The 26,150-nt window shown below is 44.9% G+C and overlaps 3 protein-coding genes across 3 annotated transcripts; all 3 read right to left on the reverse strand.

The window, feature by feature from the left end:
* Positions 1-9: 9 nt before the first annotated feature.
* On the reverse strand, positions 10-5,693 carry wdr12 (WD repeat domain 12). Its single transcript, XM_083680087.1, has 13 exons — positions 5,537-5,693; positions 5,069-5,163; positions 4,670-4,767; positions 4,363-4,469; positions 4,048-4,163; positions 3,648-3,802; positions 3,371-3,416; positions 3,084-3,169; positions 2,226-2,366; positions 1,949-2,054; positions 1,608-1,740; positions 788-860; positions 10-372 (listed from the first exon to the last, which is right to left on the reverse strand). Exons 1-13 carry the CDS (start codon positions 5,575-5,577, stop codon positions 295-297), a joined length of 1,275 nt encoding a protein of 424 aa, XP_083536213.1. The 5' UTR covers positions 5,578-5,693; the 3' UTR covers positions 10-294.
* Positions 5,694-6,913: 1,220 nt separating this feature from the next.
* LOC310812336 (beta-1,3-galactosyltransferase 5-like) lies at positions 6,914-11,528 on the reverse strand. The gene is made up of 3 exons (XM_083680848.1): positions 11,471-11,528; positions 8,866-8,919; positions 6,914-8,566 (listed from the first exon to the last, which is right to left on the reverse strand). The coding sequence occupies exons 1-3, from the start codon at positions 11,503-11,505 to the stop codon at positions 7,534-7,536; spliced, it is 1,122 nt and encodes a 373-aa protein (XP_083536974.1). The 5' UTR covers positions 11,506-11,528; the 3' UTR covers positions 6,914-7,533.
* Positions 11,529-14,686: 3,158 nt separating this feature from the next.
* Positions 14,687-24,750, reverse strand: dis3l (DIS3 like exosome 3'-5' exoribonuclease). The gene is made up of 18 exons (XM_083680398.1): positions 24,526-24,750; positions 23,723-23,876; positions 22,723-22,851; positions 22,432-22,567; positions 21,657-21,824; positions 21,166-21,244; positions 20,749-20,928; positions 20,050-20,219; positions 19,558-19,719; positions 19,179-19,429; positions 18,987-19,079; positions 18,563-18,851; positions 17,597-17,832; positions 17,040-17,194; positions 16,506-16,684; positions 16,114-16,259; positions 15,705-15,876; positions 14,687-15,547 (listed from the first exon to the last, which is right to left on the reverse strand). The coding sequence occupies exons 1-18, from the start codon at positions 24,653-24,655 to the stop codon at positions 15,161-15,163; spliced, it is 3,216 nt and encodes a 1,071-aa protein (XP_083536524.1). The 5' UTR covers positions 24,656-24,750; the 3' UTR covers positions 14,687-15,160.
* Positions 24,751-26,150: the final 1,400 nt, after the last annotated feature.

The following is a 26,150-nucleotide window of genomic DNA, read 5'->3' on the forward strand; positions in this document are numbered from 1 at the left end:
ACAATATCGAAGTGGCAAATTAATTTATAGACTTAAATCAACAGAGGCGATACATTTCAGAGGAATAGGAACATAGTAGAAAAGCAAAATTCAGAGAGGGAACACCATGTAAAATATGTTTTAACAATAAAAAGAACAGGTGATAGATCTGTGCTGCAAGTCCAATTATATCCAGAGTTGTGTGTCAGAGTTAAAGGTGTTAATGTCTGTCTTGTCTGTCCATCCATTTCTATGTTTCTGCTGCGGTGTCATGAGTCTTGGATTCAGCTCTTTGTTGGTAGTGCTCTCTGTGGTCTACGCCCCCGCGTCAGACACACAGGCAGAGTATCTGTAGGTGTACAGCTTGTTGTCTGCTCCTCCGCTCAACATCAGCTGCAGAATGAAATAGGGAGCAGGGAATGAATACTGAGAAACCAGATGAACATTCTTGAATCATAAAAAAAATATAATTACTTTTCCAATAAATGTTTTTTCTTTAGGAAACTGCGGAAACTATACAGCTACATGGAGAAATCATTTCTTGGCTCAGTTGGTAGATCATGGCACTAACAACGCTTAGGTTGTGGGTTTGATTTCTGCTGGGACCATATATACTGAAATGTATGCACTCACTGCAATGCAAGTCACTTTGGATAAAAGTGTCAGCTAAATGGCATACAACATATTATATTTTTTCTTTTTAGGCACAGCAAGGAACCGTCCCTGGTAGCAAATGAGTCGGGCCCAAAGTTTTACCTGACCACAATGGTCACATATGCATGTATACTGCTGTGAGACGGTCTCTTACCCCACTCTCTGTCCAGTCCACACACAATACTTTGTCCTCATGGGCAGCCAGGTCATAGAGGGGAGCCTTACAGCTGTAGCAAACACAAGCAAACAACACTGTAAACAACACAAACCCAGCAGCTGGAGACAGCATTTAGCTAGCAGCTTCATCTGACTCAGAGACCCCAATTCCACCGCGCATTAAAACGTGTTGTTTCAATCAGACACGTGGCCGCGAGAAGGGACGTTTAAATGAAATCTGATCACAATACAGACACAGAAGTTATCATACGTGATCTGATCACAGGACGCATTTTAATGCGAGATGTAAATGGAGTTGGACAGATTCAGATGAGAGAGAAACAGGATATGCAAAGTTGCTAAATTATTCACTGCCCCTGGGAGGCGCTGTAGTACTGCTCAATCAGGCCCAACCAGTTAGAGGAGGAAAATACTGTTTTTATACTCCCTTAAAATAGGAGAAAGTGCAAGAGGCATTTCCAGTTGTATGTCCTTAGACTTATGACAAGTTTGACAGCAGTTCCTTTTTGAGATTCAATGTTGTCAGTTGAGTACAATTACACGGTAGGTACATATCATTCTGTACCCTGTGTTGATTTTATACAGTTGAAGCTTTTTGAAATTATTATTAGTGTAATTATTTATCATTATCTGTCCATCAGAAAATTATAAATTCCTCAACAAAGGATATTCCGGGGCCCATGCATCACTGACAGTTGACCATGAGTCCATGTTGCAATCTAACTCAACTGTACTGGGTTTGAAAGCATTTGTGTGCTGTATGGGCCAACAGAAAGTCTGAAGGAGGCTCAACACACCTTCTGGTGTCCCACAGTTTGACCACGTTGTCCAGGGATCCAGACACCAGCTGGTGCTCATGAGAGGGTGCCCACTTCACCGCCGTGACCCAGCCGGTGTGGGACGTGAGAGAGAGGAGCACCAATGAGCCGTCTGAGCAGGAGACAGGGCACACAAACACACGCCAAAGGTATGAGAGTGATCTTCTGACACAATCAGCTGTATATCGTGGTCCTCTGTGGCTCAGTTGGTAGAGCGTGGCGCTAACAACGCTTAGGTTGTGGGTTTGATTCCCGCTGGGACCATATATACTGAAATGTATGCACTCACTGCATGGAGGCAGCAGTGAGAGCTGTGTTACCTTTGGTGCGTGGGTCCCACAGGCGGATGTGTCTGTCAGTGCTGCCTGACGCCAGGCGGCGGCATATCGGGGAGTAGGAGACACAGTTGAACACCTTACTGCCCGTCTGCGGGGGGAGAGAGAGAAAATCAATCAACCAACCACTTTGCAATCAGTCACTCCGTCCGTCAATCCATCATTTGTTCCATCTAGCCTTCCATCTGTCCATCTCCCAACCATCCATTCCATCCATCCATCCATGGTTGAGGAGAGATGGAGAGGTTGTCGAGTCACTCACCAGCGTACTCTTCGCGGCCCCGGTCTCAGCGTCCCACAGGCGGATGGTGTGGTCCCAGGATGCACTGCACAGCTCCTCGCTGTCGCACCACAGGACAGAGGACACCGCCTCGTTGTGTCCCGACAACGTCATCAGGGGGGTCTGTGGGGGGACAGACAGTAACTTGGTCTTTTGCACTGTACTATTCTGTACAAGTACAGTGTGAAAAAAGGTTCAGTATTGTATAGTTACTGCGGTAACCCCGGCCCTAACCATAACCATAGCTCAGAGAAGAGTAAAAATAAGTAGTTATAGTGGGGCGGCTAGAGGCCACATTTTGAAGAAATCGTGCCTTTTGTGATAAAAGCACCACATTTTACAGAGCAAGGGCAGGTCTTAAGTAGCATTTTTAGGGCCATCACAAAGCCTAGAATCAACACTAGACATTGACAGCTCTCTTATGCCTGCACAAATGATGTGACGGAACACACCTGACTAACCAGAAACCACCTGTCAAACCAATTTTCCAATACTTTTGGTGCCCTGAAATAGGGACCCTACAAAAAGAGCAGTCATTTTTGTGCCATTATGAGTCCAGGCACCAAAAGCCTTGCCTGAGCCATGCAATGCAATGCAATGGAATGGAAGCCAATAAAATAAATAAATAAATATGCCATTTAGCTGACGCTTTTATCTAAAGTCGCTTACATTGCAGTGAGTGCATACATTTCAGTATATATAATCAAACCCACAACCAAAGCGTTGTTAGGGCCATGCTCTACCAACTGAGCCACAGAGGACCACAGAGGTCTATTTGACTGTACATGGACAACAGAGCTTCTGAACTAGTACAACCTGTAGGAGGCAGGAGAGACTCACCCTGGTCAGCCCCAGCTGCTCAGTCTTCTGTTTCTTCCTGGGCCTGTTGGGAGGCTCCTCCACCTCATCCTCCTCCTCTGTGGTGACTGTTGGTACAGGGAAGAGTGTGTCTTGACTTCTCTTTCTTTCATTCTTTTTCAAAATTCAGAATGTTCTGTTCTGTCAACAGCACTTAAGTCAACAGGGTTTAATTTAGCAGCATCAAATTGTTATTATTACAAAAGCCTACAGATCCCATCATGCAGTCTTCTCATTTCAAGATGAACATGTTTGTTTTTGTACAGTACCTGCTGACCAAATCTTCAGCATCTTGTCCCAGGAGCCACTGCAGAACTGAGAGGACACAGCAAAATCAGAAACACTTCACTTAAGACTCTGAGCGGTAACAACATGCTGCTTGGCCTTGACAAAGTGACACTGACAGACATTTCTTCCCTACTTCTTCCCTATGTCCCCTTCGTCTCTCTACTCCCCACCCTCTTCTACTCTCTCCTCTTTTCTCTCTTCACCGTCTCCCCCCCCCCCCCCTCTCTCTCCAACCCTCCACTACCTCCCTTCTCTCACCTTTGTGCGTGTTGGATCCGCGGCGATAGTGTCAACACTCCCGGCGTGTCCACGGCAACAGTGCCGGGCTTTCAGCTTGTTCTTCTCAGAGTTCCACTCCCACAGCAGAATGGTCTGGTCCAGAGAGGCCGTAAGCAACAGAGAGGTCAGACCATCTACACATCGGGAGGAGGGGGTTCATGTAATACACATTAGTACACATCATGTAACACATTTAGTACACAAGTACACATCATGTGTACATATTAGTACACATCATGTGTACACATTAGTACACATCATGTAACACATTTAGACAACCAACCATTTAGCGTTATTGCTTATGTGTTACAAGACAACTCTAAAAGCTTAATGTGCATCACCATGAAGGTATGGAAATATGTGTCATCCTCCTCCTCACCCCTCTTGATCCAGGCCACATCCTTGACCACGTCTGTGTGTCCAGCCACCGTCATCACCGCCTTGCCCTCCAGGGACCAAATCCGGGCCGTCTTATCATAAGACCCCGTCAGGATCCTGGTCAAAGACACAGGGCAGAACGGTGAGCAAAACACACATCAAAGCAGGGAGAGTAAAATACTGCACAAAGTACGAAAAAAAAATGTTAAAAAAAAACAACAAAAAAAAACAAAACATGTAGGGTTCTAAAAGGAGGCTTGTGAGGTATGGGTGGAGCAAGTCCCTGTTTTTGAGGTTCTATGTCTTTCTCTCTTACCATTCAGAGTCCGCCTCCACAGAGCTGATCCAATCATCGTGCATCATGCATTCTTCTGGCTGTGGCGCTGTGAATCTCTCCACGTACTCAATCTCCACCACATCTTCCTGTGACACACACACACACACACACACACACACACACACACACACACACACACACACACACACACACACACACACACTCATTAGGCTTACTAAGCAAGCGTGATAACATTTAGTTTGACATCATATATGTTACTATTCACTTCAGGCTGCTGCCCAAATGCATGTAAGTGCAGTTTATCTTCCTAACATAATACACACACCGTTGATATGCCTTCAATGTCCATATGATTTGCCAGCGACGTCCGAAGGAACTGCCCCTTGACCAGGAAGTCAAACTCAACCTGGGTGTGGTGGGACGCTACATGAAGAGAACAGAAATGCAGAGGTTTAATCCATTTGTTGTCAATAAAGCATGAGAGTTACTGTTGGCAAGTTCCAGATGTCAAGGCCACGGGGGGTAGCTCTTGATTCATGTGACATGATGGCCAGATAGGAGGCCTGGCAGAGCATCACCAGAACACACCGCGTCTGACTGACTCTATCTATCCCTACATAGTAGTAGGACGGCTAGTGACACGAGTGCATTTGGTGTCATCATGATAAGATGGAGAAGAAATGTTTTTTTGTTTTTTTTAAAAACACTGCGCCAGATATCTCACCATTCTTTGCTTCCAGCAGCTTGTTGATGACATTGCTGAGATCCTGCACCTCAGATCCAGCTGGGATGGAGAAGGGGACGTCATCGACTGCATGTCTACGGAACGAAACATCGGTTGATCATTTCAAAACATCATACCATAGTGTTTACTTTTCACGTTGGACGATTCTTTTCTCTAGTCTAGTAGTCTACAAGGCATGCAGACAAGTGGACCTGACTGAACTAGGACCAACCGTCCTTAAGGATAGAACTAGAAGAGACGTAAACAGTCATGTTGCTAGCTAGGCAAGGCTAATAACTCACAAGTCTCAGCTCACAGTAACCCATTGAATTTGCTAGCAAAAGAGCTCCCATTCTGATCCTGATTTGGCTCTAGTTATCCAATTCCATGTGTGCAAGTTTTCTTGCATGCTAGCTAACTTACAAGCTAGCTCAGTGGCTGCCTATCATACAGCGAATCAGTACTTACTTTTTGTTTTCCGTAAAGAACCTTGCTTGTAGCTGAGACATTTCTACTTTTTCGTTACGATGCAAACGTTGTAAAACTGCTTTATTAACGATTATTCGTCTCTACTGACCATAACACATGTGTATCAGCAGCGAAGCAGAGTGGGCTCAAAGTGTGATGCCATGTGGTTCAGGTGCGTGGATTCTAACAGACATTTTAGTTGATCACAGAGAAGTCCATAACTTTCGCTTCTCATCTAGTAATGTCTTACTGTCACATGAAAATGATGTTCAATGTTAAAACGAAACATGCAATGATAACGGTTTGTATGCCAAGGTTATGGCAGTTATCTTAATAAGAAAGAGACTGAAGCACACTGGTATTCTTTGTAAAACTCAACTGCCTCCACCAATAAGTTAGATCAACTGTATAACGAGTGTTTTGGAATTTGCATTGGTAGAGTCTATCCTGCCCATGATATATTATATAACATACATGTAGGTGACTTGGCTTGGCTAGCTGGCTATCAAACCACCTACTACTATATATATACCCTAGACTCAAGCCAGGCAATAACGATTATATATATATAATCGTTATTGCCTGGCTTGAGTCTAGGGTGTAGGGGCTAGGAGTTGAGTTTAGGTGCTTGGGGTTGAGTCTAGGGTGTAGAGGCTAGGGGCTGAGACTAAAGTATAGGGCCTGTTTCTCTGTCCTGGGCCTCTCTAAAGCCAGCTGAGGGCTGTAATGTTGTTTTTCTCTGTCAGCTTTTTGGATTGGCCTTCTCCATGACCCAGCACTGCCTGATGTGGTGTGGCGATGTCCCTCTTCCCTATCTGGAGCCATACTCTCCACCTGAAGATGGCGCCACACACTGTACAGACCACATACATCACGCAGTAAACCCATGGCATGTTATCTAGTCTACTGTGAATTGCTATGTTCTGTATTGCACTCTTCTGTTATGGTATGCTTGATGCATCAAAGGAAAATCTGATTTGATTGAGAGCTCTGAGCTCTGAGCTCTGTTCTCCCTGGGGGGGGGGGGGGGGGGGTTATTCACTGAGGGAGTGTCTAGGGAGTGCCAAGTGTAGGAAGTTTGTGTTGTTTCTGGACAGGGCCATGAGTTGTGCTTTGAGTTGTTGACTCATGAGTTGTTGACCCTTTTCATGAAGCAACACTATGATGTGGTCACGTGATTAATTTTGTGTATCATTTCCGTGAAACAAGGGTATGGCTCAACTAAGCCTTTGGCAGGACTTACCCTACTCTTCTCTATGGTAAACTGTAAGAGAGCTGCAGCCCGTGCAGGAGAAGTCGAGCAGCAGAACAATGACTACAGCACCAAAGCCTTACCATCCCTGAGTCCTTAATCTAGTGTTGGGGAAGTGACTTTGTAAAATGTATTTAACTAGATCACCAATTACTTGACAAGGAAATAAATTGAACTACACTAAAGCTACCCTTGAGAGAAATATAGTTTGTCAAACTAAAGCTTACTTAACAACTGATAGTTGAACTACATGTAGTGGAACTAATCCCCAACACTGCATAAAGCAGTCTATCCTGTTTTTCCTCATTGTGAACATGATTGGACATTAGAGGGGTGACAAGGTAATATTCTACTATAGTATTGGTTAAAAGTATTGGAAAAATGTAAAACTCAATTTTAACCTTCGGACAATTGTTTATTTCACTGTGGACAAGACAATGTAAACAATATATATATGAATGTATTTATTTGTGCATTTCTTCAAACATTGGTAAAACCCAGTCTGAGTAAGAGCTTTTTATATTAAAAATCATCAAGAAAGTCATAGAGGAGTTATTTACATTTGCATTACATTTATGGCATTAAGCAGATGCCTTTATCCAAAGCGACTTGCAGAATTATCTCTGTGAAGGCACAGACCTAGAAAAGTGGAAAAAGTTACAATTCACTCAGCATAACGTAGAGGAGAAGTATAGTATTTTAATCTGTTTTGATGTTGCATTGTGGTGTATTGTGGTGTAGAGCTTCAACAGACCAGGCCTGGTGTCTGCAGGTCTCTCCATACATCCAGTAGCTGTTGAGGAGTCTCCAGGATGGTTGTGATGACAGAGTGGTAGTAGCAGCGGTCCTGGGTTGAGGGGGGGTACGCCTGAAACAGGTTCTCGGAGGGGGGGTCAGTAGGGGTGATGCCCAAATGTTTCATACACAAGCCTAGATAGACGTCCTCAATGTAGATGGCTTTAACCTGCCTTGACGCTTCCACTAGCTTGATGGGGAGGTCCAAGGTAAAGACATAGCCCAGTCCCATAGCATAAGGTGGGTAGGGTGACTCAGAAAGCACCTCCTCGGGAAGATACCACTTAGAGCTGGGGTCTCGTAAAACCGGGGCCTCCCTTGCTACCAGTCCGGTCATGTAGTTGTGTTTTGGCGCTCTGAGCAGCATGCTGACCAGGTTGTGCACGTTGAGGAACATGTCTGAGTCTATTTTCATGGCGTAGGAGGCGGTGGTGCAGCGAGAGCTCAGCCACTCGAGCATCACCATGGTCTTGATGGTCAGGTTTTTGTAGCTGTCCCTGAAGTCGCTCTGCAGCAGGTCCTGCTGCTCTCTGCTCTCCTGCAGCACCTCCTCCTGGACCTTCTCCCTGCCCTCTCCGCTGGGCAGAGCCAGCAAGAAGAACAGACGCACCACTTTGCCCAGTACCAGGCTCTCTTTGCCCCAAGTACTGCGGACAGCATCACGAGCTGCCCTGTTGTGGGGTGCCACTGGAACCACCAGAACTAGGAAGGGGTTCTGCTCCCGGCATTTCTCCTCCTCGTCCACCAGGAAGTGGTACTCGTGTGGGTAAGACACAAAGTATTGGTCATAAATAGTGGTCGTAGGTATCCCTCCGTCCTCCCTCCACCAACTATGACTCCAGATTATTGACAGTTGGCTGGGGTTGACTTCAACTAAGGTTAATGTCACGATCAAGACCAGGAGCAGAAAAAGGACCATGCAGCTGTGAGAAGACCTCCTGCTGAGCTGGGCTTGGCCTGCCCTCTTCTGTCTGGCAGCGTTACTGCGGTGGAAAAACATAAGGAAGTATTAATGATGATGATAAAAGACACAACCTATAACTGTATTCACTCCCTTAGGGCTCCAATATAAACCTAACATAACAATTCCTCCATCTATAGATCCCCTCATTTGAATACTCTTAAACTGCTCCCTTTCTTCAATAAATCACTAATCCAACTGTACTTGATTGGAGAAAACAATGCCGTAAAAGGTTTGCTTTTGATGATTACTTCGTGGAAGGCAGGAAGGTTGGGTGTATTTTCAAATTATACTGCTGCCTAGCTTAAAGGGTCACTCAACTCCATTTCCGGTGGTAATGTAATCACTCTGCAACGCCACTGTGTACACCCCCATCTGCAAGTCATAGGTCAGAAGTACAACAGACAGATTAGAAAAGAACAACATATATCAACGATGATACTAATCGTCATCACTCTTAATAATTTTGCCTACAAGGCGAAACGGGGAATTGAGGATGCCAGCCTAACTCTTCTGGATGCAGTGGCTAGGCACCTCGACTCACCAAAATCATATGTCAGGATTTTATTTATGGACTTTTCATCTGCTTTTAATACAGTAAACACAAACACATTTCTGCACTGCCTCCAAGGGGTACAGGTCAACACAACACTGGTTTTTATGGATTAAGGGTTTTTTAAGGGACAGACCCCAACATGTTTTAAATACTGGGGTCCCACAGGGCTGTGTCTTGTCACCCATCCTCTTCTCCATATACACAAACGAAATCACCTGCAACAGCAACGGACTGTCACTTTTTAAGTATGCTGATGACATGGCCTTGGTGGCCCACATGACAGACAAGCGCTCCCTGTCCACATACAGGCAGTATGTGGACACCATGGTCCTCTGGTTCCAGGAGACACCATGGTCCTCTCGTTCCAGGAGACACCATGGTCCTCTGGTTCCAGGAGAGCTCCCTGGAACTGAACATTAGTAAAACCTAAGATCTGTGTTGCGGACCACTCAGGCTGGAGGGGCAGGAGGTGGAACAGGTTGAGATCTTTAAATAACTGGGCACTGAGATCGACCGCCGCCTGTCCATTATACAACATGCGGATGGGGTCTATAAAAAGGCCCAACAGTGCATGTTTCTCTTGAGAAGGTTGAAACGTTTTAATGTCACAAAGGACACTTTAACAGCAGTATACCAGTCACCCATCGAGTCTCACATTCAACACTGCATCCTGGTACAACTTCCTCACAGTGAAAAGCAAGAAAAAACTCATCAAGAATCATCAAGCATGTAACCAAAATCACCGGCACCACTCAAACCCAACTCTCAGATCTTTACAGTCACACAGCGAATACAAAGGCAGACTCCATCACCAAGGACCCTTCACACCCCCTTCACCACTCCTTTCAGCTGCTCCCATCAGGCAGCCACTTTAGAGCACCTCTGCTCAAAAAAACTACCTACAAAAACTCTTTCATTCCCACTGCAATATCAATTTTAAATAAGGCCAAATACACTGTGATTACTTTTAATGCAGCTCTGCACACCTGCTCTTATTTATTTATGGAATTTTTTGTGTTTGAATGTAATTTTATGTGAGTCTTTCATGTATGTTTTTCATGTTGTTCTTGAGCCTCTAACCTAAGGCAATTTTCTGTCATTACTATGTGATAGACAATAATGTTTTTTTATTTTATTGTTTTTTTTAAATGTTTTATGTTGTCATGCAGTACCACCTAGCACCTGTGTGAGGGAGCCAGGTAACTAAGTGAGATGGAATGCCTCCTCAACATCCAAGTTCATGTGTCGAGGAAAACACAAAGGCTTTGTACCTATACGTTTGACTTTATGCAGATGTGCTTATTGAGAACAAACATTGAAGTTCTTTAGTGGCAAGAAACATAACATGACCGGCAGGTTTTGTTTTACAGTAGGCAATTTATAGTTACACCAATTATGTCCATCAATATGTTATATTCAATATGTAAGCACTTTACAATGCAGAATGTGAGAGACTAATGGTTCTTAAGTCCTGACTAAACACAACCAGTTCATTTTGTTTGCATGGTAGTGATCTAATTCAATGATTACATTGTTACACTAACTTTAACAAATAGAGGAATCACTCTGTTTACTTTGGTTAGTCATGAAGGGCCTGTGGCTTCTAGTGATAAAGGAACCCTTCTCAGGTTTCCCCTTTTGTTAACACAGTGTTATACAGTATGTCAGCGTCCTATAGACGGTGTAATGGGTTTTTAACACTGTGAGTCTTTTTAGAGCAATTTCCATACATAGAATAACACCAACTAAGAGGTACTAGCAGTTCCTCTTGTACTAACAGCTGAATACTTGTTTGAGCAGATGAGACAGATCTCTATTTCCATTGCTAGCCCTGTTCTGCTTCTCATTTTATCTCTAGTCTTCTTTTCCTCCCTCCCAAGCCTGGTCCCAGATCTGTATAGACAAGCTTGGCTCCATGTCTGTATGTGCTTGGCATGGGCTATATAGGCCATTTAGCTGACGCTTTTATCCGAAGCGACTTACATTGCAGTGAGTGCATACATTTATCTGTATATATGGTCCCAGCGGGTACCATGCTAGCCTGGTACCAAACCTTTATGAGCTTCAGCAAACACCTCTGACCATTGTTGGCATTCCACACATGATATGGGAAGGACCGTAGGGAGTGTGATGAATATGTTTATTACCTTTATTTATTCAGGTAGGTTATTATTACATTCTCTTTTACAACCACAACCTGATCTATAAAATAAAACACATATATACATATCTGAGGCTAGACTTTAAATAGGTTGCCACATGTTGTACCCATGCTTGGTTATATGCAGTTCCTTTCACAAACCTAACAAAGTCACATCCCACACTGTCTCCCGTTAACTTAGATAAATCTTTTAACATGTTGTTACATACCTGCAACAGTGGACTCTCTTCCATCTGTTCACCATGAGACGTACGTGTCTAAACCAGATCAACCTATACAGTAGTGCCAGTAGGCTTGCGTGATGTAATGGACCACTCATTCAGACCTACCTGAGCTACTGAGTGAATGATTAACCTACAGCTCCCTACCAAAACATAGTCCTAAATATAAAAAAAAATTATTGGAATGTTTACAGATAAAAGCCTGTGGAGTGCTGACACAGTGATTGTGGGCGGGGAGACACCTTTCTTCAAACACCCCCCTTCTTTCTCTCTCTCTCTCTCTCTCTATCTCTCTCTTTCTCTCACACTCACACACATACAGGGATAAATAATGGTGTCAGGAGTAAATAATGGTGTTAAGTTTCAGGACGCACAGAATGGTTTATAATCCCGACTCATATGTCAGTAAAACAGGACAATCAATTACTATGAGGTTAAAGTAGAGTTAAAGGTTAAAGTAGAGATGAGATACTCAGCTTTTACTTGAGCATATTTGTACACATTGGTTTCACCAATTAGAAATGACAACATTTTTTATACATAGTCCCCCTTAAAAAAAGTAATGGGACACTTGGCTTGACAGTTGTTTCTGGTAAATCAGGTTTGTTCTGTCACATCACTTGTATTGATTCTAGGCTAGGATTATATTCACTATTGATTCTAGGCTTTTGTTTTCCTGGTAAAGGTGCTTGCCAAGACGGATCTGGCAATATCGTGAGCTTTCCGGTTGGGGTGTTTCCCACGGTATGTGTCCATTTATTTTTGTCTCCAATTCTGGGCCTTTATCTGGCCAATTATTTCCAGGGAGGAAGGAGGTGATAGGGATTGGCAACAGCTGCCTCCGTCAATTAAGGCTGTGCCAACTGCAGAATCACGACATAACATGCAAAGCAAAACCAATAGTTCATGCTGGCAAAAACTAGTCAATCAATCAAATAGACCTGTGGATAATCACCATGGCAGAACTATAAGGCAGAATGGTAGTCTCTAGCAGCAATGGATGAGTATCACTTGTGACACATGCATCCTCATTTAGATGGAAAGTAGAACCAAAATTCCCTTACCTGTGCTTGCATCCTCTTTCTATGTTCCTGTGATTATCTCCCATTTGTATCTCTAACCACAGCCAGACTTCTAGTAAAGATTCTTCTGACTAAGGTCCTGACTGCAGAGTCAAACACAAACACTTCAACAGAGCGACACATTCACATCAATTACCATTCCAGCCAAGACCCTGACTCACACAAACATGTCCACACAGGCCCCAGAAACAACCCCTAGAAACGTCCCCCAGGTAGGGAGAACTGTGTCTGAAGAGGATTCCAAAGGAAGGAAAGAAAGGCAATGTGAGAGATGCACACATGGTTCACCTACAGTATGTTTGGGCCACAGACAGACAGCCCACTGAGCAATACTGACTAGAATCAGTAAACAGAGTGGGGAGGAGGGTGTGCAGTGTAGTGGAGTTATCCACACCTGTGGGTGGGGTGTAGAGTATTTTGGAGGCAGGAGACATGATATGCCTGTCTCTGTGGGAACCAAACTTTTGACTTAAATGATATGTGTTGACATATGGCTGATTTATCGACAGTGCTGTTTGATCTTCCATTGTGAATGATGATCAATGCCTTCATTTCTCAGCGCGGAGCACTTATTTACAGTTGAATGGGCAAGCCTGGTGGGCGTCCTGAGGATATCACGCCTCGCCTGTTAATAACACTGTTTGTAAATGCTGTGCCGTTGTAATGTATAGGGCAGGCCAAAAGGCTTCTCCCATTGATACTGGTCTCTGGTGTGTTATTGTGATACAGGGATGGTATATAAAGGCGCAACAGAAATACATTTGTTAAATTTGTGGTTTCGGCCTGAGTGCACCAACTCCTACGTGTCCCTAGGATGCGTATAGCTTTAGACTTATGGTGAAACTTCCACTTGTTTACAACAGTTTGTTCTAATTTATTTTGTATGTTTCTTTGAACTATTACATTTTGTAATACGAACACATCATTTTGTATTGACACTCTATTCTCATTCTTCCTTTTTGCCTCAAATATTGTGCGCTAACGGTTCTGCTAAAGCAGCACGACAAACTCTTGACCAGGTTTTCACAGAGTTCACATTAACGTTAAATGTTCATCTGCATATTTGACAACATGTCGACTCGAGTTATCGACATCAGGCATTGAACCATGCTCCTCACGATTTCTTGTAACTAATGCATGGTCATAGCATATTGGGATTCTTACTGTAATCTCGGATCAGGTATGAGTATCTGTCCCGCAGTAATGAACAAATCATTATCGATCATACAATTTATATTATCTTTTGGAAATATAACGTAACGTTAACTTGTGTCAGTAGGTCATGTGACCACTATTATGTATGAGTCCGCTTTATCGTGTCCAACCGTCTGAAGTTTATCAGGGAATACTAAATCCCTTTATCCCTATCCCCCCTAGTTCTCCTTTCTTCCTCTTCGGGGCGAGGCAGATGTCAGGTAAGTTCAATGTGTGTTTAAGAGCTTAAACACACATTGAAGTTGTACGTACTTTCTCAAGTTATGCAACCTTCTCCCTCTGTGTGTTTAACACCTCCAAGTCCTTGCACCCAAAATGCACTTAGATCTGAGAAGTTCGGATAGGTGTTAGCAATATGGCAAAACTTCCACCAAGCCTATCAGAGAGCAGGATGGAGATGTTACCGTAATACCTATTCAATCCTCTCAAATCTACACAAATACCAAGCGGTGGGGGTTGATTTGGGCATTCTGTAAGTGGGTTTGAATCAGTGTTCTGCACCCTCTGGTCCAGAGAGCCGAAACCAGTCAGATGCCAAAGTCAAAGCTTTTCTTTAGAGTACATTTGTCTAGAGCTGTGGAATGTTCTGTCTTCAGGGTTGGTTGAGTAGAATTTATTCTGTATTTGAATGAAGTGTGATTTGCTACAGTAGTTACTTTGTCTGTTTTTGGTAGAATAAGTGGGATTGGTTAGTCTGTCAGTTTCTGTCTAGTATCTCTCGTTTCTGTTGAGTAGCTTTTATTGTTGATTTGAATAGATTGGCCATCTGTGTTTGAAGGTGGTGACTGGTTTTTGGGCTAACTACTGTCTGTAGGACTGCTGTGAAATCACCCTAATAGGCAAGATTCCAATAACTCTAATTATAATCAGAAATGGCCAGAAACAGAAGTCAGATTTTATTTTACACCTTTATTTTCAAAATGATACAACAGAGCACCTGCAAATATGGTCATTATTATCACATTCTTTATTCATCAAGATCAGATCCCAACTGCCAAATATCTTACAAAAATATATTTTGGTTTACAATATGATACCTGGATCTACAGTATGATCATGATACAGTTCAGTGTAAGTAAAATAGCAAAAGACTATCTTGAGATAAATGTCAAATCTATTTCACCCTTTTAAATTATATTTCTTAAAAACAACTGCTTAAAAACGGTATTCGGGATAACAACGTTGCATGCATCTCTACACTCAACATGGTTTTTAAATGTACAGTATCTGCTGCTATGACAGTGGTAACTCTATATAAAGGCAATGATTCCAATGACTTGGAAGTAGTTGAGAGACTCAGACCATTAGGGCTTTGCTGAGTAAGTGTGCATGTCCATGACAAGCTATAGGACGTGATCTAGGCTGGGTCAGTGTTAATGTCCTAGGCCGATGTAGGGCAGGGCTGTGGTGCTGTACCCAGTCCCCCACCATTTCCACCTCCAGAACCAGACAGGTCCAGCAGGGCCAGCTCTCGGACCTCCTCCAGGACAGAGTACAGGTTGGGGGCTTTACTCTGACGGAACTCCCTCTCCTCCCTGGAGAGTTTAGGGGCCCGGGCCTTCTTCTCTGCCTGTTGAGACGCCTCCTCAGCCAGACGCACCACCTCCTGGACCAGCTGGGAGCGGCCCCGGGCCTGGGCTGTCTGGGGCTGGGGTTGAGGCTGGAGGGGTTGGTTCTGGGAGGCAGGGGTCAGGTGGGGCTTGTTGCTGATCACCTCCAGGTGGAGGCAGTCTGAGTGGCAACGTGACAGCTGCACTGAGATACGCACCTGGGGAAAAAAGAGAGGAAATCGATGTGGGCATTTGACAAACATTGCCTTGTAGAAACAACTACCTACAGAACAGGGAGGGGTTATTCAGTTAGCTGTGGTTTGGGTCTTAATTAGTTGTGCTTGGTACAGTACAAAGCGGGTGATATATACTCACTGTGACGTGGTCGAACAGGTTGAAGGTGGATGTGCCAGAGCTGGTGACGGTGCTGATGTGGTCCAGGTATCTGTGGAGAGAGCCAGTCTGCCACTCGTTGCTCCCGTCCTGTCTCACACTCACCACCTGGCCCTCACGGTTCTTCAGATACGCCGCCCCCTTCAAGCCGTACCTGGGAACAACACAACCAACGAGTGTCAGTGAACTGTACTACAATGTGGTGTGTCTAGTGCACACGAAACATTAAAACTATGTAGTGTTGAGTTTCCACAAGCAATGCCACTGTAAGACTAAGGGGAACATTAGAGAGTGAATATTGTTTCATTCAGGATAAACCATTTTCAGACTGTAAAAATACAATTAATTGTGAGGACTGTACTGCGTCCTAACGTTCACCAGGACATCTTACTGTGGGATGAAGACCAGCATGCCGTTGGCTCGGATGGCGTAGATGACCGCGTCTGCCACGCAGCGGTGGTCGGTCTGGGGGTCTTTGTCTCTGAAGAACAGACACTGGAACAGCTCTGTGGACTCCCTCTGGGCATGCTGTGCTGACTGGGGGGAGGGAGGTTCACACGGGTCAGAGGTTAGAGGTCAAGACATCACACCCTGGGACTTTACTACATCAGGTGCAGGTTTCAGGAAGGCTGTAATTACGGTTCTCATAGAAGAAGATATCAAACTCACTGAAAGGATTCTCCTATTCACAAGGTAACAAGGTCGCCCAACTTTGTAGTTTCCAACATCAACAATCTGTGTATCTATTTAAGACTGAGGCCAAGCATAACCAATGCTACCCACCCTATTCTTATTGTTGATTTGCTGAGTCAGCTCCTCCAGCTCTTTGTTACTGGCTGAGGCCTTGCCAGGCCCCGCTGCCTGCTGCAGATCAATAGAGGCGCTGAGGAGGCGGTGGACGATGATGTCGGCATAGCGACGGATGGGCGAGGTGAAGTGGGTGTAGCGGTCCAGGGCCAGACCTGACGGAGAGAAACTTTTTCTTTTTGTCATTTAGCAGACAATTTTATCCAAAGCAACTACAACAACAAGTACATTTGTCTGAAGTAAGTGAATCATTTTTAAATCCATCATCATAGGAAAAAAAACTTCCATTGGCATTCACAATGCTCGAAGGAGGAAGGACATCCTTCCAATGCTAGAAGAAGAAAGGACATCCTTCCAATGCTAGAAGAAGGAAGGTAAATGATCGGAGTGCTGAGATTATTCCCAGCCATGAAAAGCCATGGTGGTCCTCTGTGGCATATGTATATATCTGGGTCTGGCAAACATGCACAACTCAAGAAGTACGACTCCATTGGGAGCCATACACTTTACCATAGTGATAGTATTGGTCCACAGAGCAGGCTCCAGTAGAGAAGTAGAGAGCGTTGGACATGGCCTGGGTGGCCATCACTCTGAGCAGCCGGTTCACCAGTGGGTCCTGGGGGTCCACGGCCCGGTCCAGAGAGTCAGCCAGGGCCTTGTTGGACCTAGTTTAGCAGAACCGTAAATACTCCTAGGGCTTGTTTTCCTTGACACATATTTAGCCTAGTACAGGACTGAAGTCTATGCTCAATAGAGAATGATTTAAAAATGTTTTCTAGTCCTGCAGTACACTTTACCTGGGTCTGGGGCACCACCCCGTATACATCTACATTACAGATGAGGCTGGTGGAGGTAGAAATCGGAGGACGGGCTCACTGTAATGTATGGAATGGAATGAGGAATGGTATCAAATGCGTGTATCCATGCATTACAATGAGCCCCGTCCTCCAATGTCTACCTCCACCAGCCTCCCCTGGTGTACCATAGCTGTACCATAGACAAGTGGTCTGAGAGGTGTGAGATCTGCAGACCTTGTGTGAGTTAGTTAACAGAAGAAGCAACAGTACCTGGTGTCTATGGAGAAGCCTCGAGCGCAGGCGCTGTCCATCAGCTGGCTGAAGAACTCCTGGCGGGGGGGCGGGTGGTGGCGCAGCAGGGCCTGCTGGGGGAAGCTCTCCTGAATCTTGCGCGCCACCCAGTGGTTGGCGTAGATCATGCACTCTGCCACCGTCTCGTGCACCTCCAGGGGCTGACGGGGCACCAGGGCTGTGATGTTTTGCTTGTCGTCCAGCTGTGCCCTCACCTGAACAGAATAAATCCATGGGATTTTAACAGGGATTTTGCTGTATTCTAAGTTCTATCTAGCACTGCAGTGAGAGAGAGAGAGAGAGGGGGGGTGGGGGCGGGGGGCATATCAACAGATACATCAATAAATTAGCATGAGGTCAGTCCAACCAAAAGAGTCAGTCCAACCAAAACACCTTGCCCACTTCATAGATCCCATTAGTTTGCTCCTCCAGACATCCGTATTGATCATTCATGATAGCAATTAGACTACATTTATCAATATCCCCACGATTTACAATCAAGACGGCGAGTTCTAGATTTCATTTATATCACCAAAATGTACAGCGTTTGCGAGATCAAAGACAGTACTACTTAGATATGAGTGTTCATGTTCGTAGCTTTTTTAATGTCTGAGCCTTTACTTTATAAACATCTGAACTGAATATAACAGTAACTTTTTCCGACTCTGACTTCTAAACATTATGCTTTCTCCTCTTTCCTTTCATATGGTTGTAATCTCTGCGTTTCTGCAGCTCGTAATCGCAGCGGGGAAAAAACGACAGCACAAGCATCTATTTGTGCTATTTGTTTTAAAGAAATCGGTCCAGCGTTTTTTTTTGCTGTCCAAGTAGTTTTTTTCACCCTCGAAAAAGCAGCTAAATGATGGATGATAGGGGAGCAGAACTGTGGGTGGGTGTGGCTGTGCCTTGCTAAGGGTTACGGGATGAACCAACAAAGAGACCGACCTCCACCCCCTCCAGCTCCAGGGCTCCTTCCTTGTCTCTCTGGGCACGGAGGTGCCGGGCGACGTGGGTGAGAGTCTCCAGAGCCTGGGTGAGCTGGGCTAGCTTGGTGTCCCGTTCCGAGACTCCTAGCTGGGCAAGCTCTGGGACGTCGGCCTCCTCCCCGTTGAGGAGGGACTGGGCCAGCTCGTAGTGGAGCTGGTAGGAGGAGCGGATGAGGGTGCGGCCGTACCACACCTTACTGACGGCCAGGGAGCGAGCGTCTAGCTCCCACAGCACGCTCATGGCGTACCTGGACACACACACACAGGCACACAGACACAGACACACACACACAGGCCTAGTTTAACATTAATCGTGCGAAACGTCTATGAGCTTTTCAGACTTTCGACAAGCATAGCAGTAACCTGTATTCTAGTCGACTCACCTGTCCACCCCTCCCAGCAGAGAGCAGAGGTCTGCACTGAGTATAGCAGGCAGCATATCATACCTCCTGTCTGCCAGGTAGTACGTAGTGGCCCTGGGAGAGAGAGGTCCACTGTGACACATACTGTACACCTAGGAGCACTACATTCACATGCGATCATCATCATCATCATCATCCTCATCCTCCCCTCACCTAGCGCGTGCCTCCAGGTCAGTGAGTGAGCCCTCGGTGACGAAGTGTGTGACGTCAGCGATGTGGACGCCCAGCTCCAGCCTGTCCCCCCCAGGGAGGGTTCGGACAGAGAGTGTGTCGTCCACGTCCTCGCAGCCCTGTGGGTCGATGCTGAACACCAGGTGAGTGTGTCTCAGGTCCTTCCGTAAACACACCTGGGCTGGGTCCACCCTCCAAGGGTTCTGGGCAGTGTTCACCGGCATCTCCCGCAGCTTAACACACACACAGACACACACACACACACACACACACACACACACACACAAATACTTATAGACTTACTTCAGATGACACAATAACAGTCAAATATCAGGTATGGACCAGCAGCCTTCACGCTCACCTGAGCCTCAGAGAAGGGGGACACGTGGATGGAGTTCTCTATGAGGATGGTCTGGACCTCAGTCTCCAGCTCCCCAGCCCGCCCCAGCACCCTGACACTGTGGCCGTTGGGGTAGAGAGACGTGCTTTCCCACGAGTCCAGACGCACAATCACCCTGTGGTCCTACGCAGAGAGAAGACGTGGAAGGCAGGGTTCATCGACTCAGTGTTCATCAAACTGTTCCTCCAGCAGCCCTGGTTGCCTCATGTTTGTTCTTTAGCTCTAGCACATAATGGGCTGGTTTCACAGACAAGGCCTAGTTAAGCCTAGTCCTGGACTAAAAAGCAGGACTAGGCTTAGGCCTTGTCTGTGAAACCGGCCCATAGTCTTTAATATCATCAAGCTCTTGATGAGTTGAATCAGTTGAGATGGTTCAGGGATAGAACATTTGTAAGACTATTAATATGTGTGTGTGGGTGTGTGTCAGGGGAGGCTGGTGGAGAGATGTTTCACCTGCAGAGCTTCGGCCTGCTGAGTGCTGATACGTATCTTGGGGATGCGCTGATCCCAGGGCGTGACCAGGATACGCTGGGAGTTCCTGCTCTGTGATTGGGTCTCCTCACGGGGGGGAAAGGTCACCACATAGTCTCGCCAGTTCCTCTGAAGGATCCCCACAACCCGGCCTGCAGGGAGAGAGAGAGAGAGAGAAACACAGAAAATCAACCAATGATTGGATAGGTGACGACTGGATAGGTGTAAGCAACAGGGTTAGTTCCATCCCTCTGAGAGGCCAGGTCACAGGAGCATAGGGGGTAGGGAGGGGTTGTTTTCTCATTGAGAAAACAACTCATTGCACTCACTGCAATGTAAGTCACTCTGGATAAAAGCATCAGCTAAATGGCATGTTATTATTATATTGTGTATTATACAGTACCAGTCAAAAGTTTGGACACACCTTCTCATTCAATGGTTTTTCTTTATTTGTATTATTTTCTACATTGTAGATTAATATTGAAGACATCAAAACTATGAAGGAACACGTATGGAATTATGTAGTAAACAAAAAAGTGTTAAACAAACCAGAATATGTTTTATATTTTAGATTCTTCAAAGTAGCCACCTTTTGCTTTGATGACAGCTTTGCACTCTTGGCAAGTTTGTGTCCAAACTTTTGACTGGTACCTGTATATATAACTTGACCCTGAGGACTACCTGTGGGCATGGGCTGACTCTGGGTCTCGTCCCCGGTCTTCTCCTCGGCCTGTCCCCGCGTCAGCGCTGTCGTACGGCCTCGCCATTCGCTCTTTGATAACAGTTCCACGGCAACCATGTCGCCATGCACGGCCCGATTACGGTTCTTTCCCCCACACACCAAAACATCACTGCTCAACTCTGGGAGGGGGGGGGGGGGAGAGATGGAGAGAGTAGAAAGTGGCCTGCGTAAGTAATGTCACAGTGAAGCATTTTTTCTTTCTCTTTTTTTGCTTTACACTCCAAAAGCTTGGATTTGAAATCCGACAACGACCATGAGGTTAAAGTAGAGATTCCCAGCTTTTATTTGATGGTATTTGTGTACATACTGGTACGCCCTTTTTTAGAAGTGGCGTGCCAGTCCTCGCAGAGACACACCTGTGTTCTTGTTGGTGGAGCCTTCTACCCGGATGAAAGCCTCATGCTGCGCCCGGTGCTTGTTCACATTCAGCGTACCCTGCAACGGGAAGGGGTGGGGGGAGATGAGGTTGCCCCTTGACACTGATCCAAGGCCAGTTATGTGTTTTACAAAGAATCTCAGCATGAGATTATGGGTAAGCAGATCTTGGATCTGGGCCTAAGGGCAAACACTGGAGAGCTGGGACATATGCTAATGCTGGCAGAGGCTCTGGTTGTATAGACTACGAAATGGCCGTAGAGGAAAGACTTTGCAATCTGAGTGTGTTTTTATGTAAGAAGCAACATGTCCCATAGCCTGCTGTTCATTTCATGGTCCACGGCAGGCAGAGCTCTACTGAAGAGAGACTAATTGGATTTCACATTTACCAGGCTGGAAATGCCAGCATGGAAGACACACGCACGCACTCACACACACACTCACACCATTGCACGCTAACAAGCACACACACCTGGATGTATCTGCCCGACTTGATTCCAGCCTCCAGAACCTCAGCGTGCAGGTGTTCTGTGTACTCTTTCTCTGTTCCCTCGCTCTCTCTCTCCACCAGGGCTTGAGCGATGGAGCAGTACAGATCCTGGGCGACCTGCAGTTCTGGCCAGAAACTCTGCAGGTACTCCTTTGGAGACCAGGGAAGAGAAACACATCAGGCAGGCAACACACACACACACACACACACACACACACACTGCAAATAGAACATGTCAACATGATAACTCGGGAGAAACTAATGTGGGCAACTATGGAGGGCCTTTCTGACTGGCTCTTAAAGGCTGTACATCAAGCTGGAGCAAAGTCCTCACTTGACTGGTTTACAGAATGCATGGATCTCAAGTTTGAGTTCAGTCCCTGGGGAAAACAATGGCGGTGTGCATCTGTACCTTTATAGAAAAAGGCTTAGAGCACTTAGATTTCAACTAAAGTTTGATTGACATAACTGGAGCTGTAGAGGTCAGTGCTACATTTACATTTATGGCATTTAGCGGACGCCTTTATCCAAAGCGACTTACAACAATACATTTGTTTAAGTAAGTGAATCATCTATCCATCAGTCATCATAAGATGAAGTAATCAATGCTCAGACCAGGGGTCATTGGCAGTCACAATGCATCGAACCACAGTGTGGTTTGCGATGGTAATTCAGCTAAAGGTTTCATTGACATAACTGGAGCTGTAGAGGTCAGTGTGGTTCTCTATGGTATGGCTGTGGTAGCTGTGTGTTGTACCTGTGTGGAGATCATGTACACTCCACAGTTGAGGCTGCTGTACTCTGCTACAGCGCCCTGGTCCTCAGTAATCATCACCACAGGCTTCAGCCCAGCCAGGTGGTCATGGTACCACACTGCCGCTTGGTACACACACCTGCCAGAACACACACACACACGCACACGCACATACACAAACACACACACAGACACACAGAGAAAACTCAGCTATGAAAACTACTACACGTGTGTGTGTGTGTGTGTGTGTGGGGAGGGGGGGGGGGTATTTTTGGTTGGAGGAAGAACACTCACCTGGTCTGCCATTTATCCTGGGCCTCTCCCTTCTCTCTGGGGCAGTAAGAGTACTCCTGGAACTCGTTGGCAAACAGGACACAGTCGTGGCGGGGGTCCTTCAGCAGGCTGCGCAGCCGGTTGTACTGCCTGAACAAAATATTTTTGGATAAAATCCACATCAATATGGACATTTTGAGTTCTGGTGATGTCATGGTAAACTATGGTAAAACACAGGCCTTGAACCTTTTAGGCCTGATTCGTTTCTGAGAGTCAAGCACTGAGCAAAAGAGGTAAACTTGAAAGAGAGTGTATCATGTAGTTTGTCTGTTCCTGATTCAGCTATTCATGGTTGGGTCTCCTGTGTATTGAAGTGAATGGAGCACTGCAACGACTAACACAGCATCAGCATACCCCTGTACCAGCTACACCGAGGGTACCACCGTCAAATGTGAGGTGTCATCACATTAACGATGCAACAGATTCAAATGGGGCGTAAGCAAAAAAAAAAAAAAAAGACAACACAGAGTGGGATGCTGCTAGCGGTCTTGTGGGAATTTTGATTTACACGATTCATCAAGTTTGTCAAGAACAACGCATAGGCGTATGTATGAGAGGATGTGTGCTGTATAATGTCAGACAGGAAGGGCTGCTGTGTATGAGTTAATCCATACACGGGCTAAATCCTGTTCAGCTTGATCAGCACACCTTTGGCATAATGAGGAAAGACTAAATGTTCTTCAGCTACCCTCAAGGACAGGTTCACTAGAGATAATGCTAAATAAGTTACCTAGTTTGTCCTCCAAAGCTCAAGTCTTATAATGTTTCGACAAGAATACATTCCTATGAGAAGTATTCCTGAGGAACATCCAGAAAATGAATCATCTCTCTGCTCTCTATTCCTGGGCAGTAGAAGGGGACACAGTGCTGAAGGAGTATCTGACTCACTGTCCTCAATGCCAACGTCATCATAAATATGTCATTGACATTGCTGAGTAGGGAGGTCATTGCTGTATTGTACCTGCGTCCCCGACTGTGCTGGACGGCCTGGCAGGTGGTCTGGGTGAAGACAACCCCCTGGATCTCCCTGAACTCCAATATCTCCATATAGTCCCTCACCACCCCAACATCTGGCACCACATAGTGGGTCACCTCCCCTGAGAGGACCTTTCCATCTGTTGGGACAGAACAGGGGGAGAGAGGGTGTAAGTCAGCAGTTCTCAAACTTGGGGTTGGGACCCCATGTGCGGTCCCCTGATTGCAAATTGGGGTCCCCTGAGAAAATCGAACCTGTATGAATTGATAAACTAGACATTTTTTATTTTATTTATGAACAATGTCTGTGTATTGCACCTGTAGCCTATATTGCAGTCTTTAGGGGTTCAAATCCAACCAATTAGAGCACATTTTGGTGATTAGAAAACACTTAAGTTGTTGGGGTCACGGGAAATGTTTTTGTTTTTTTTCAACTAAAAAGTTTGAGAACCCCTGGTGTAAGTGGTCTACAATTGTAGACTTGTTTGCTGGCCATGAGCCTAGTCCTGCATGATTTACTGTTGAATCCAGTGGTTGTTATAGTAACAACCCTGTCATGATGATTTTTTTTAAAGAGAAACGAAAGAGAAACTTCTGAACGGGCAGTCTGGCTTTGTCTTCAAGTGATTGTTTCAGCAGAGCGACTGTAAGCACTGAGACAAAGGCAGAAGAGCAAACTGGGCAAAATACATTATTATTAATAATAGCAACGCTCTCTTAAGCTCTCTACCTGAAAGCTCAGCCAGAACAGTATGTTTAGCAGACTATGTAATTGCATATTTTATTTACCGTTGGCACAGTCAGCCTGGCAGAGAGCGCTGTAGCAAGGAACATGTTCTCTCAAATAATGTTCCCGAACAACACGAACCTTCCGCCCTCGGGAACTCTTCAAATGCAAAACCTTTTCGGTTTTAATCATGATGCCGCTCCATAAAACAACGATATTGCGTTCGAGGTAGATTGGTAGTTGTTGTTACAGTGTAATTTTGACAGGCGGGAATAGATTCCAAAATTGTAAACATCTCATTCAGTTCTAGGAAGCGCACTGCGCAGACGCGGGCTGGTCAAGGGTGACGTCATCCACCCACCACGCATCTTTTTTTTTTGTAATTCATGATGAGAGAATGGTAGTGGAATCTGTTCCAATTAATAGATAATAAATACAATTAATTAGTATAATTATAACACTATATTAGGAAATATTCCTACCATGAATCAAGCTTGGGAAGGACATTTTGTAATGGCAAAAATGTGTGTACTTGCTTCACTTGCTTATGTAATTCATAGTCTGTCACTCCATAAGTCCTATAGGCTATACCAAATGTAACATAACATATTCAATTGATCACTGCTTTATCTGCCAATGTGCTAATTTAAGTTAATTGTAAAGGCGTATAATTTAATGAAGGAGCCATGGCCTTGATATGATTTCTTTTAAAAGTTAAAAAAAAATCAAAGTCATTATCATATTCCTTATTTATGAATGGGTTGGTACAGCAGGTGGCATAGGGAGGCAAACGTCTATAATTCGAGGGCTGCCGACGTCATTGGTATTTAAACGAGTCGCGCTGGAGCCTCTGATACAGACCAGAAGAGATTAGAAAGAGAGAGAGAGAGAGAGAGAGAGAGAGAGAGAGAGAGAGAGAGAGAGAGAGAGAGAGAGAGAGAGAGAGAGAGAGAGAAGAGGAGTGAACGTCACGGATGTTCAGGACTTGACCGCACACTTTTCAGAGACGTTCCACATACGGCACAACAACCCACCAAAAATCATAAGCAATGGTTTACAGACAGCTTTTGACACAGTGAGTGACAGGCTTTTCAACTAGGAGGTAGCTGTCATTTGAAGGAGAGGGACACAGAAACTGACAAGGTAGGCAAGAGTTCTCACATTAATTTGATGCAGATGTTATTAATTGCAGTCATTCCATGGGGTCTCAGCTCAAGTGTGAGTTAATTGCTTGTAAATTAGTTTTAAATTTGACTCCCAATGATGAATAATGGAATTGGTAACTATAGGTCAATTTATGGTCTATTATATTCTAAATGTTCAATTTACCTATAAATAAATACATATATATATATTGTACAATTATATGTATATTGTACTGTACAAATACAAAAGCTTTGTTTCTGCTTGAACACACAGTAAGATAGCATACTGTAATACATGTTGATTTGTCTGAACATTTGAAAATGACTGGGGATTTATTTAGTAAGAATAGATTGCATATTGCAACAACAATGTTTTAACCGTTATAAAACGTTGACAAAAAAAAAGGAACAAAAATACAGTTGCATACAGTAGTAATTGCGTTGGAAATACATAGCTGAGCTTTTGTTATCAAGTGAGTGGGATAAGACCTGTATCTTATTCAACTTGTTGGGCTTATAATAACAAAAACACTTGAAGCCAT

The sequence above is a fragment of the Argentina silus genome (assembly GCF_951799395.1).
Source record: "Argentina silus genome assembly, chromosome: 11".
Taxonomy (NCBI): Eukaryota; Metazoa; Chordata; class Actinopteri; order Argentiniformes; family Argentinidae; genus Argentina; species Argentina silus.